The following is a 14,566-nucleotide window of genomic DNA, read 5'->3' as shown; positions in this document are numbered from 1 at the left end:
CAGTTGGAACATCTTCTGAGTATATGCCCAGGAGAGGTATTGCTGGATCTTCCAGCAGTACAGTACTGTGTCCAATTTTCTGAGGAACCACCAGACTGATTTTCAGAGTGGTTGCACAAGCTTGCAATCCCACCAGCAATGGTGGAGTATTCCTCTTTAGTCATTGCCCAGGCCAGTGTAACTTTTCTCCTACATTGTCTTTTTTTTTTTTTAACAATTTTTTATTAGATATTTTCTTCATTTACATTTCAAATGCTATCCCAAAATCCACTATACCTTCCTCCCACCCTGCTCCCTCTCCTACATTTTCTTGTAGTTTCTTTTTGAGTTTTATATTAAAATTTAGTCATTTTTAAAGGTTTTTGTTTCTTACTTAGTGGCCCAGTTTTCATCTGTTCCCTATAGATATTCGGTGTCCCTAACACCCTTCATTTAAGAGACTGTTTTGTCTACCTCTGTATACTCTTTGTGTCATTGTCAAAAAACTGAAGGCAGTGCTTGGTCGGTGTCGTCGTTCATACCGATACCATACTGCTTTAACTTTTGTTGCTGTGTCGTATAGTCATCTATACAACATCTAGTATGATAAATGTCGTTTTGTTCTTTTTTATTATGATTATCTTATTTAGACAGGTTATACTGTGGCTAAATAACGATTTCCTATTCCTGTCATAAAAGACGGGTACTTAATATGACTATTACATTAATACTGTAGATTTCTTTGAATAGTATTTAAAAAGTATCTTGTAATTCTATTTTCATTTCTAGTTAAATATAAAAGTAACTTTTATTGGTCTTTGGTTTTTCATTAATATAATAATTACATTTGTCTCTACTCCCTATTTGTATTAATTATTTTCTTCTCTCCTGGTGTTTTAGCTCATCAGGAACTTTGAAAGTCTTGATATCAATGCTTTTTCCAATCATACCTTCTCTGAAGCTACTCTTATTTTTGTTCTCTTGCATTAAGTTATAATTAATTTTTTTGTGATTCTTAATTTTAAATTGTGCTCAGTTTGGTCAGTGATTTTTGTCTTTCAATGATTTAAATCCAGATTTGCCTTTCTAATCATACCTGAACTACACTGATTTCAAAATCCATACAAGTTCACATGGGTGTCTAAAAACAAAACAAATTTTCCTGGAATTCTGAGGAGCTGATGTTTGTTCTGATTCTTACCACACACCACCGAGGGTAATAATAGCTATTCCTAGAAGTGCAATCTCTGAGCTTTTTCTTCTGTTCTTATAAACATAATATTTTTGGGTTTGTGTTCTTGCTCCACTGTAGTGATCAACATTCTGAGCTTGGTTCTTCTGTGCTTCTTGAATCATACCATTTTTCCCAGATAAGCATTCCTCAGATGTACTGTAACCATAGGGATGGAGTGACTATTACCTGCCCTCTTACACTGTCATTAACTTCAGCTTATTTACTAACCTCTATAAGTTTAGTTTCATTACTAATTAATCAGAGTTATACTGGATAATTTCTAGATTTTTACAGTTTAACCTTCTGTGAATGTTAGTTCTTTTTCTAATTTATGAAAGAGTACAAACTTATGTTTCATTTTCAGAACTCTCCCGTATATTTCTTCCTAAGTTACTTAATGCTTCAATAGAATTTTAAGAGCAAATCCTGCTTCTCAGGGAAAGAAAATCTCTAGGGTAACATGGCAGTCCCTGAGTTGGCACTTGACCCTTTGAGAGGAGAGGGAGAGATGTGCTCTGCAGTAACGTGAGGCTGCCTGACTCACAGTCTCAGTTGACTGATAGTTACTGAAAATGAACAATTTAAACTATCTAGCTGAATTTTAATTCTTGTGGCTCTCTCATTTGTAATCTTCCAAGTGATTAGTATGCCTTTAAATGAAACCATGAATTGTGTACAATGTAATTTAATTTTTCTTATTTAGATTGTGAACACTTACTATATACATAATTCATAGACATATGAGACAAAGTGAATATAAAAGTTTTCATTGTTTTTCCAAGATCATTGTATTGCAACACCCAAACAGTATATATTTTTGTTGGTGTGCATAGAACATTTCCAAGTAATAGACCAGAAAAGGAGAACACAAAATTATTGAGCCAGCTGATTCCAATTTTGTTCCTGTACCCTACTTTTAACAACAGAAATAAGTTAAGTCATATCATTAGGGAAAGGCACAAAAATTTCCTCACACAAAAATATTGGTTCTAAGGTTCTCTAAGTTTCCCTAAGAATAGCAGTTTCCTTGGTTGATCATATTCTGATCATATTCTGATGGCTGCCTGAGGGTCAAATAGGAAGTTGGGGTATCTGGAGAATTGTCAAGTGAGGGTCATTCACAGACGTGAGTTCACTTTGCTCAGATTCTTAGGTTGTTTCCTGAGTCCTTCCTGAGGCCTCCTTGCTGCTAAGGAAGAACATGAAAACCTGAGTCTAGGACACCTGCACATCAAAGCAAAATTTACTCTGAGTAAATTGCCTTAATTATATAAAATTAAATTGGATTTGAAAAAGTATTCTTTATTGATGCCTAACTTAGTTCAAGTTTAAGCATAGCTTGGACTTAGAGGAACTGTGTGCTAACACAGGGTGAGGAAGACACACAGTACAGCGCAGGTCTCAGAAAGAGAAAGCAGTAAGTTATGATAATATGGAGGACATCAGATGTTCGTGGTACTTCAAGCACTCCATTGACGAGTACTTGCTGTTTTTTGGTAATTCCCTATGCCTCCATGATACACCTAGCATAATGTGCTATATCTTTGTGCTCTAGGTAGTAGCAATGCACTGTGCCTCTGTGCTTTGGACACTAGTAATGTACTGTGCCTTTATGCTCTAGGTAGAAGTTATGTGCTCTGGCTCTATTCTTTAGGTAGTAGTGATGCACTATGTCTTTGTGCTGTAGGTAATAGTAATGTACTTCAAGATAGTAGCAATGACCTGTGCCTCCATGCTCTAGGTAGTGGTAATGCGCTATGTCTCCATTCTCTAGGTAGTAGTAACGCACGGTCTCTCCATGCTCTTGATAGTAGTAATGCACTGTCCCTCCAGTAATGCTCTATGTCTCCATTCTCTAGGTAGTAGGAATACACTCCGCCTCCATGCTCTAAGTAGTAACAATGTGCTACGTCTCCATGCTCTAGAATTGGTAATAATGTCCTGCTACTCCATGCTCTAGGTAGTCTTCCTCCTCTCCATTCTCTTATTTTTTCCTTACTTTGTGATTCCAAAACCAAGAGGTCACGTTTTTCTCACAAAATATCTTTATTCAAAGATTAATAGTCATGTTTTATTCATTAATGCCACCCATGTGCAAGGATTTTCACCTGGTCCCTTCTTCCTCAGAAGACCAGTACTACGGCACCCGCCTCAGTAAGAGAAACTCAGTGAGAGAAGCAAATACACCCAAGTGGAGTAGACAGCAAGAAGTAATCAAACTCAACTAAAGATAATCAAGTAGAAGCAACAACAACAAAAAACTATACAAAGAATCAACAAAATCAGGAGCTGGTTCTTTGAGCAAATCAGCAAGATAGATAAACCCTTAACCAGACTAACCAGAGGGCACGGAGACAGTACCCAGATTGACAAAGTCAGAAAAGAAAAGGGAGATAGAACAACAGATACCAAGGAAATCCAAAACATCATCAGATGCTACTCCAAAAGCCTATAATCAACAAAACTAGAAAATCTGGATGAAATGGACAATTTTCTAGACATATATCAGGAACCGAAGTTAAATCAGGATCAGATAAATGATCTAAAAAGTCCAATATCCCGTAAAGAAATAAAAAGTCATTAATACTCTTCTAACCAAAAAAGACCAGGATGGGATGAATTTAGTGCAGAGTTCTGTCAGACCTTCAAGAAGACCTAATACTAATATTCTTCAAATTATTTCACAAAAAAGAAAGAGAAGAAACTCTACCAAATTCATTCACAATTACTCTGATATCCAGTATATATATATATATATATATATATATATATATATATATATATATATATATATAAAACCCATATGATCATTTCTTTAGGTGCTGAGAAAATATTTGACAAAATTCAACAACCCTTCGTGATAAAAGTATTGTAAAGATAAAGAATTAAAGACCCATACCTAAACATAGTAAAAGCAATATACAACAAACCAGTAGCCAACATCAAATTAAATGGAGAGAAACTTGAAGCAATCCCACTAAAATCAGGGACTAGACAAGGCTAACCACTCTCTCCCTACCTATTCTATATAGTGCTCAAAGTCCTAGCCAGAGCAATGTGACAACAAAAGGAGGTCAAAGGGATAGAAATTGGAAAGGAAGAAGTAAAATATCACTATTTGTAGATGATATGATAGTATACTTAAGTAATCCAAAAATTCCACCAGAGAACTCCTAAACCTGATAAACAAATTCAGCAAAGTAGTTGGATATAAAATTAACTCAAACCAATGAGTGNCCTTCCTCTATTCAAAGGATAAAGAGGCTGAGAGAGAAATTATGGATATAACACCCTTCTTAATAGTCGCAAATGATATAAAATACCTTGGTATGACTTTAACTAAACAAGTGAAAGGTCTAGAACTTCAAGTCTCAGAAGGAAAAAAAATCGAAGATGATCTCAGATGATGGAAATACATCCCATGCTCATGGATTGGCAGGAATAATATAGTACAAATGGCCATCCTGCCGAAATCAGTTTACAGATTCAGTGCACTCCCCATCAAAATTCCATTTCAATTCTTCATAGAGCTAGATAAAGCAATTTACAAATTCAATAACAAAAAATCTACGATAGCAAAAACTTTTTGCAACAATAAAAGAACTTATGGAGGAATCACCATCCCTAACCACAAGCTGTTCTATAGAGCAATTGTTAGAAAAACTGCATGATATTCATACAGTGACAGGCAGGCAGATCAATAGAATTGGAGTCCCAGAAATTACCCCACAACTTTGGTCACATGATCTTTGATAAAGGAGCTAAAATGATCTAGTGGAAAAGAACATTTTCAACACATGGTGCTGGTTCAACTGGTGGTTAGCATGTAGAAAAATGCAAATTGATCCACAATTATCTCCCCCATACAAAGCTCAAGTCCAAGTGGATCAAGGACCTCCTCATAAAACCAGACACACTGAAACTAATAGAAGAGAAAGTAGGGGGAAGCCTCCAACGCAAGGGCACAGGGGGAAATTTCCAGAACAAAACACAAATAGTTTATGCTCTAAGATCCAGAATTGACAAATGGGACCTCTTAAAATTGCAAAGCTTCTGTAAAGCAAAGGACATTGACAAGTGGACACAACGGCAACCAACAGATTGGGAAAAGATATTTACCAAACCTATATCTGATAGAGGGCTAAATTCCAATAATATACAAAGAACTCAAGAAATTTGTCTCCAGACAACCTAGTAACCCTATTAAAAAAATGGGATATAGTGTCCCAAATGAAGGAGCTAGAGAAAGTACCCAAGGAGCTGAAGAGGTTTGCCGCTCTATAGGAGGAACAACAATATGTACTAATCAGTACCCCCAGAGTTCCTTGGGACTAAACCACCAATCAAAGAAAACACATAGTGGGATTTGAGGCTCTAGCTGTATATGTAGCAGAGGATGGCCTAGTCGGTCATCAATGGGAAGAGAAGCCCTTGGTCATGTGAAGGTTCTATGCCCCAATATATGAGAATGCCAGAGCCAGGAATGGGAGTGGGTGGGTTGGGGAGCAGGGGAAGTGGGGATAGGAGATTTTCATAGGGAAAACTAGAAAAGGAGATAACATTTGAAATGTAAATAAAGAAAATATCTAATTAAAAAAATTAAAGTTGTACAGCTTTTTAGAGAGGGTCACAGAGACATTTCGACAATACCCTCCCATGGACCCTGAGTCACCAGAAACAAACACAACAATCACTCTAGTGTTTATTAATCAGGCAACATCAGATATTAAAAAGAAGCACCAGAGGGTTTAGAGGTTAAAAAAAAAAATACTCTAAGGAACTTAATAATAATGACAGAAAAATATTCAATAAAAGAGAGCCTACAGAGGAAAAACAGATGAGAGGTCAGAACCAAACAATCAAAAATGCACTACAAGAGCTAAACAGAGAATTCTCAACTGAGGAATACTGAATGGCTCAGAAGCACCTAAAGAAATGTTCAGCATCCTTAGGCACTAGGGAAATGCCAATCAAAACAACCCTGAGATTCCACCTCACACCAGTCAGAATGGATAAGATCAAAAACTCAAGTGACAGCAGATGTTGGCGAGGATGTGGAGAAAGAAGAACACTCTTCCATTGCTGGTGGGATTGCAAGCTGGTAAAAACCACTCTGGAAATCAGTATGGTGGTTCCTCAGAAAACTGGACATAGTACTACCTCAGGATACAGCTATACCACTCCTGGGCATATACTCAGAATATGCTCCAACATGTAATAAGGACACATGCTCCACTAAGTTCATAGCAGCCTTTTATTTCATAACCAGAAGCTAGAAAGACCCCGGATGTCCCTCAACAGAGGAATGGATGCAGAAAATGTGGTACATTTACACAGTAGAATACTACACAGCAATTAAAAACAATGAATTTATGAAATTCCTAGGCATATGAATTGAACTAGAAAGTATCATCCTGAGTGAGGTAACCAAATCACAGAACACACATGGTATGCACTGATAAGTGGATATTAGCCCAGAACCTTGGAATACCCAAGATACAATTGAAAGACCCCCATGAAACTCAAGAAGAAGGAAGACCATAGTATGAATATTTCCGTCCTTCTTCAAATGGGGAACAGAATACTCCTGGGTGGAGTTACAGAGACAAAGTGTGGAGCAGAGGCTGAAGTAAAAGCCATCCAGAGACTGCCCCACCTGGGGATCCATCCAACATACAGTCACCAAACCCAGACACTATGGTGGATGCCAACAAGTGCTTGCTTACAGTTATAACTCTCTCCTAAGGGGCTCTACCAGTGCCTGACAAATACAGAGGTGGATGCTCTCATCCAAACATTGGACTGAGCACAGGGTCCCCAATGGTGGAACTAGAGAAAGTAGTCAAGGATCTCAAGGGGTTTGCAGGCCCATAGAAGAAACAACAATATGAACCAACTACTACCCCCAGAGCGCCCAGGGACTAATCCACCATCCAAAGAGTACTCATGGTGGGACTCATGGCTCCAGCCTCATATATAGCAGAGGGTCATATATAGCCTTGTGGGTCATCAGTGGGAAGACATGCCTCTTGGTCCTGTGAAGGCTCTATGCCCCAGTGTAGAGGAATGCCAAGGCTAGGAAGTAGATGTGGGTGGGTTGTTGAGCAGGGAAACATTTGAAATTGTGTGTGTGTGTGTGTGTGTGTGTGTGTGTGCGCGCGCATATATATATATATATATATATATATATATATATATATATCAAAAAAGAAAGTGGGAATGAGCGTTGTACTCATTGGCACTTAAGGAAATTTCCTAAACAGAACTCCAATGGCTCATGCTCTAAGATCAAGAATTGATAAATGGGGCATCATGAAACTGGAAAGCTTCTGTAAGGCAAAGGACATCATCAGTAAGACAAATTGGCAACCTACAGATTGGGAAACAATCATTACCAACCCCACATCTGAGAGAGGGCTAATGTCTAAATATATAAAGAACTCAAGAAGCTAACCACCAACATGCAAACAACTCAATCAAAAAATGGGTATAGAACTAAACCAAGAATTCACCACGGAAGAATCTCAAATGGCTGAGAAGCACCTAAAGAAATGTTCAAAGTCCTTAGTGATCAGAGAAATGCAAATCAAAACAACCCTCAGATTCTACCCTATACCTTTCAGAATGGCTAAGATCAAAACCTCAGGTGACAGCACATTTTGGAGAGGATGTGGAGAAAGAGAAACACTCCTCCATTGCTGGTGGGCTTGCAAACTGGTACAACCACTCTGGAAATCAATCTGGAGGTTCCTCAGAAAATTGGAAATAGATATACCTGAAGACCCAGCTATACCACTCTTGGGAATATACCCAAAAGGTGCCCCACCATGCCACTGGGGCTTATGTTCCACTCTGTTCACAGCAGCCTTATTTGTGATAACCAGAAGCTGGAAACAACCTTGATGTCCCACAACAGAAGAATGGATACAGAAAATGTGGTTCACTTACACAATGGAATACTATATAGCTATTAAGAACGAGGACATCCCGAGTTTTGCAGGAAATGGATGGACCTGGAAAATATCATCCTAAGTGAGGTAACTCAGACCCAAAAGGATATGCATGGAATGTACCCACTAATAAGTGAATAGTTCTACCCATCCCACCAAAAAGTATAGAATACCCAAGATACAGTCCACAGAACTCAAAAAGGTAAAAAAGCTGAGGTGCCCAAGTGAGGATGTCTCAGACCCACTTGGGAGAGAGAAGAAAGCAATCACAAATGGGGAGGGAGAAGGGACCTGGGAGGGAAAGTGGACAAAGTGGGGGGAGGGTGATAGAGGGGCATCTGATCTGTTATTGGGGGAGGCAAAAAAGACTGAAGCCTAGCAGAGAGAATGGAACCAGGCAACCTTGGGGGATAGGCGGTTTGGGGAACCCTCCAGAGTGCAGCAGAGACCTGGCAGGATACTGAGCTTTAAATTCAGGATTTATACTTTTCTCACTTGCCCCACTTTCTCTTCTTACCAAAGCTCCCATGTGCCATCAATTCAGTCACCTCTCCTTTCTCTTCTCCTTTCCAGTGGCTGCCTTTGATCCACTGACTGCCTTGTTTTGCTTTTTACTAATTCTGCCTGACTTAGTTGCCTTTCACATTAATGATCATGCTCATCTTCTTCACAAATTGGTGCTTAAACCTTATGTGACTGATTCCAGTCGACATTTGTAGCTGACAGTTGCTTCTAGCTGAGGTGCCTCCATCCTTTACATTGTATGTGCAGTGCTGTGTCCCCTGCGTGCTCTCAGTTGTATATCAGTACACCATTGGGAACTGAACTCTCTTCCAACAGAATGGCTGCATCGAAGTGCCTTGTAGAATGTTTTGTACAGACATTTAGTTAAGACTTGCTAACTTATGTTCTATTTAATTCCACAGTTTAAGCAGATGAAATGGACAGTGTTGTAATGTGTACGTGAAATCCTGATACAAAGAAAAATAGTGACAATGATTATCTTTAAAAGTTAGTTACTTATATAAAAATGCATAGTTTTATTTAAAAAAGAAAAAAAAATGAAAAACAACAAAAGAGGTGCCTGGATGTGGTGGCACACACCTGTATCATAGTGCTCAGGTGGTGGAGGGAGGAGGACTATGGTGTTCACACAAGATTGGGCTATTTAATGAGACCAGACTCTTTGTCTGAAGAAACAGACAACCCCCGACAAGCAGGCTAAAAGCAAACCATTTTCTTACCCCCAAATAGGTTGTCTGTGTTGTTTATTTCTATCACCATTGTAATTTGTCCACAAAATTATTGAAGTAAATGAAAGAAATTGAAATTTTTAGAGGTTGAAGGATGGCATGTGCCTGAGGGATTTAGTGATTTTTCTTTTCCTTTATCACCCCTTTTTAATCCTATCCATATACAGGATACGTTGATCAGAGCAGCAATGAAACTTTCTGCAGACCTTGAATTATTTTAGAGATGAGAATCTGGGAATAATTCTGGAACTACTAGTTAGGTTCAATATATTTATTTTTTTCTTCAGGTTTCCTGAAATGCAGTTTTTCCAACAAGAAAATGTGAGAAAAATTCTTACCGATGTTCTGTTCTGTTATGCAAGAGAGAATGAGCAGTTGCTTTACAAACAGGTAATGAAAATGCCTTACAGGTGATACCCATTGACTTGAAATACCCTTACAGTTTAAGAGACGATAAGAAAATAAAGCAACCTTTGTGTATCCAGACTGATGTCACAGTGTTAAATAACCCAAGTAGCACTGTCCTCTTCGGGCAGCCAAGAGCATGCACAGCGAGCTACAGGCTCCCCACCCACCTGCACCCACCTTCCTTGTTTACCTTCTCCTGACAAGTGTTGAGTCTTCCCTGTAAGCCTATGGGGTTCATATATGAGTAGCATCTCTGCAGCTGGTTCCTAAGAAAACTTTTCAAAGCCATGTGTACATATTGTTAAGGGCAGCATTTGCTACTATGTGATTTCTTGTGACAAATAATCCAACCCAGTCTTCACTCCCTCTAAGTAATACATGGCGCAGAAGAAGGTTCTGAAGTTTTAATGTTTATACTTAGAATTTTTTGGGCCCCCTAACCTTTGATTCATTTCATTAATAAACAGATATTGTAATTTTTGGAAATGTAAATCATTTAACATATAAATGCTTATAAAATTCATATTTAAGTTTATTATATTGCACTAAAAATGCATATAATTGGGTAGTTTATTTTCTAAGAATATATAAAATGAAAATTCAAACTAAAGTCAAGACAATCAAAAGTTAGATCTAATTGATGACTACTAAATTCTAGCTTAATAAAACAGAAAATAACTATGGTAAAGACAATATTCTACCAGAAATAAATTTTACAAAGTTCTTAAGCCAGAAGATGTTTGTCTTACATTCTATGTTTCATACTACTGTATATATATCTTTTGTTTTTAAGTTCCAGCAACCAAATCCAGAGCGTCTCACAAGCTAGATGTTTACTTTGCCATTGAGACACACCCATATATGTCTCATGTCCATATTACCCCCATTATGCCACATGTCCATATTACCCCCATTAATAGCTGTTTAGAATCGAAAATATACATCTCATTCAAATGTCTGCAGATAAATTTGATAATAAATTATAGAAACTGTATTTTGAAAAAACTATAAGTGTTTTGAAGTACTAATGCAACAGCTGAACAAATAGGAAAATAATAGCATGTTTTTCAATAGGAAAAGATTAAATACATATATTTCTTCTTTCCAAATTAATGTATGATTTGAGTAATAATCTGAGATGAAACTTGTCATAGTCACTTCACATTAAGGACCTGGAAGATTAGCACTGGGGTGGAGTGCCCCCGGATTATAGCACTCACCTTTGGGTCTTCTTTGTGTTCTATTATCTCCATGTCTGTGTTCATGACATATCCTGTGCTTTTATTTACTGTAACTCCACAGTACAGCTTGAAATCTAAAACAGTAACTTGTCTTACATTGCTTTTGCTCAGATTACTTGCCTCTTTAGGATCTTCTATACTTTTATATGAATTTTATGATTTTAATTTCTATTTATGTAAATAATAACATGGGCATTTTGATAAAGATTACAGTGAATGTGTAAATTACTTTGGGGGGGGGTAAGTCATTTTTACATTAGGAATTCCACCAGTTTATGACCATAGGCGGTGGGTCTCTCCAGCTTCTAGTGTTGTCTTCGGTTCTCTTTGGAAAAAGACAAAACTAAATCAAGGAAGTCTTTAATAATGGAAATAAGTCCCAGCACAGATAAAAATATCAATATAATATCATGCTCTGTCATTTAATATATGTGGACCACTATATATATGAAAGACTAAATAGGAATATGGAATATTACATTAGATAAGCTAAAGCAAGACTATCATTTACTGAATATAAAATTATTGATATCTTCTACGTGAGTCTCACTTTAAAAGACTTCATTACCCCCTCTACATGTTGAATTCCATAGATGTTTCTTTTCTTACAGAGAAATAATACCTTGCTGTAGAAGGTCTGAATATTTAACCGTATCCAATGTAAAGGAGAAAAGCCTTCAGTTTCATCACAAGCTGTTAAAGCTATTATTTTGTACTAGGTGACACCCCGTTTAACATCGACCATATTGTTAATAGTTATGGGATTTTATTGAATTAATGAGACTGTTATCATGTAGGAGAATGTCTTGCTGAGTTAATTGAAATTGCAGAGATTATATAAATGGTATTAATGAACTTTGACTGCCTGATGTCGCAGCTTTAATAAAGACTGCTTGGTGGGCTAAATGAACACAGGCAGATAAAAGAACAGGTTCAATTTTGTGAGCCTACAGGCTGTTGAAGAAAATGTTGTTACCTTTGCGTTCACAGGCATGGGTAAGGAGCAGAGACTACTAAAGAGCATGCAGGACTTAAGGCTCTAACAGAGCAGAAAGCTGCGGTGCAGTGGGCTCTCATAGGACCCATTTAAGCATACTGTGTTTTCTCAAATTTATAGCAAGTTGAATTGTGATTATACATGATAGATGTTTCTCTTTTAAAGTTGTGTATATACTTGCCATTTTCGTTTGCTTTGTTTATCTTATTTTGTTTTTGATTTTCCTATTGAAGCCAGGCCCTTGTGTGTTATATGTGTCAAAACCTCTTTATCATTGAGCAGTGTCCTTCAACCACTTGTAATTATTAAACATGCTTTACTAATCTCAAATTGAGGGCAACCCTAATAATGTTTCCTGGCTGCAGGAGACCTGGGACAGTTACTAGCATCCACATGGATACTAAGAACTGTTTATAACTCCCAATTCCATGAGATCTGGTGCTCTTTTCTGTCTTTTGTGGACACTGCACATGATGAACAAACATACATATAGGCAAATCACTCACATGCATAAAATAAATAAATCTGAATAATTTCTCCTTCCCAGGTATTTAAGAAACTTAGTTTTATAGAACTAAGTGCTTAGAGAGATGGCTCAACTCCTAAGAGCACTGACTGTTCCCCCAGAGAACCTGGGCCTGGGTACAGTTTCCACAGTTACCATAGTAGCTCCCAGCCATCTACAACTCCGTTCTCTTCAGGCTTCCCTGGATACCAGGTACACACTTGGTTCACAAATATGCATACAGCCAAAACGCTTATATGCATAAAATAATACAATTTTCAAAATATTATCATATACCTTTATTTATGATTTATGATTCACTCATACTGTTTTAAATGTCATGGCTCAACTTTTTAATATGTAAACATAATAGTATATCATTCACTCAATATATACATATATGTATATCATACCTATATATAGATAGATATATAGATACACACACACATATATGTATAATTATGTGGGGCTTCACAAGGGGTATAGGTTTCCTGTACAGTCATTTCATAATATCCTTAGAGAGATGATTCTAAGACATCATGTGTATTACAAAATCCATGGATGCCTGTATCCTATTTGAACTGTTGAAATATTTGCACATGACCTACATAAATTTTCCTATAATCTGAAAGAAATTTCTATATTACTTATAATAACTAATATAGTATAAGTGTTTATGTAAAGAATTGTTAAATTATATTGTTTCGAGAAAAATTATAAACAAGTTTAGTTTAGATGCAAGTCTTTGAATTATTTTCGACTATTTTTGTGTATATAGATAAAAGTTTATAGTTTAATTATTTTATACCCTGTGTGTACAGGCCTGCTTTACATCCAGGGCCCACCAGCATAGTGGTGTCAACATCCAAATTGTTTGGGGCCTTTTCACATCAATCATTAATCAAGAAAATGACTTACAAACTTGCCCATAGGCCAGACTTTTGGAGGCATTTTCTCACTTAGGAGTTGTTTTTCCCAAGTTATGTCTGGACTTAGGTCTAGTAGATAAAACCCACCTAACATACCAATGGAAAAAATATAGGATAAATATTTAATTTATAATAAAGATGTTATTTCAGACCTAATGGGTAAAGTTAGGTATTTTCCTTATGATATGATTGAAAATGAAGTATTTATTAAAGTTGTTTAATGGTTTAGAAAGAAATCATATTACTCTTTCCTGACAAAAATGAACCTATTGTGAAATGAATGAAGAAATAACTAAAATAAAGGAAGCCCTCCCCTTGCTTAATCTTTACCACAGAGAAGTCTCCCTGGGCGTGAAACTAACAAAATACCTTAAAGATGGTTTCTTGTATGTCTCTAGCTGCATAAGTACCAGTAGATGGCCTAGTTGTCCATCATTGGGAAGAGAGGCCCCTAGGTTATGCAAACTTTATATGCCCCAGTACAGAGGAATGCCAGGGCCAAGAAGTGGAAGTGGGTGGGTAGGGATGAAGGGCGGGGGGAGGGTATAGGGAATTTTCAGGATAGCGTTTGAAATGTAAATAAAGAAAAATCTAATAAAGGAAAAAATAAAAATAAACCATTACACTTAACTAAAAAAAAAAGATGGTTTCTTATAATGATACTAACTTCATTTACAGTGTGATCTAGTATATCAGAATATTAAAGAAAAATGAACATGGTTGCTATTTTAATAAAAAATTAAATAGGCTTAAAATGTTTTATTTTTTAAAAAGTGTTACACATGCATACTTCAATAGGTAATACACTATGGGTATTGCTCATTTATTAAAACATGCCAATGATGGATGGATGGGAAGGCTTGCCTATAATCCTAGCCTTGAAATACTGAGATGGGAATCCACAGTACAACCTGGATAATGTGACTAGCCATATCTTCAAGAGATCCTCCCTCAATAAGATAGAAGAGCAAATAAGATAGATTATTCATATGAACATTAGGCCTCCACATTAGAACATATGTGCATGATAGAGAGGATCTCTCTCTCTCTCTCTCTCTCTCTCTCTCTCT

At 36.9% G+C, this 14,566-nt stretch overlaps 1 protein-coding gene across 4 annotated transcripts in view; it reads left to right on the top strand.

Moving 5' to 3' along the window:
* The window catches only part of Tbc1d5 (TBC1 domain family member 5), a 429,267-nt gene that overhangs the window by 228,308 nt on the left and 186,393 nt on the right, over positions 1–14,566 (top strand). For all 4 annotated transcript variants that reach the window (XM_021217926.2, XM_021217924.2, XM_029531230.1 and 1 more), the window contains one exon: positions 9,704–9,806. In XM_021217926.2, the coding sequence (XP_021073585.1) occupies positions 9,704–9,806 (103 nt within the window). The remainder of the gene's footprint in view (positions 1–9,703; positions 9,807–14,566) is intronic.

This window comes from Mus pahari, chromosome 18 (assembly GCF_900095145.1).
Source record: "Mus pahari chromosome 18, PAHARI_EIJ_v1.1, whole genome shotgun sequence".
NCBI classification, from domain to species: domain Eukaryota; kingdom Metazoa; phylum Chordata; class Mammalia; order Rodentia; family Muridae; genus Mus; species Mus pahari.
Note: the sequence above shows the minus strand (reverse complement) of the source record. Positions and strands in the feature narration are given on the sequence as shown.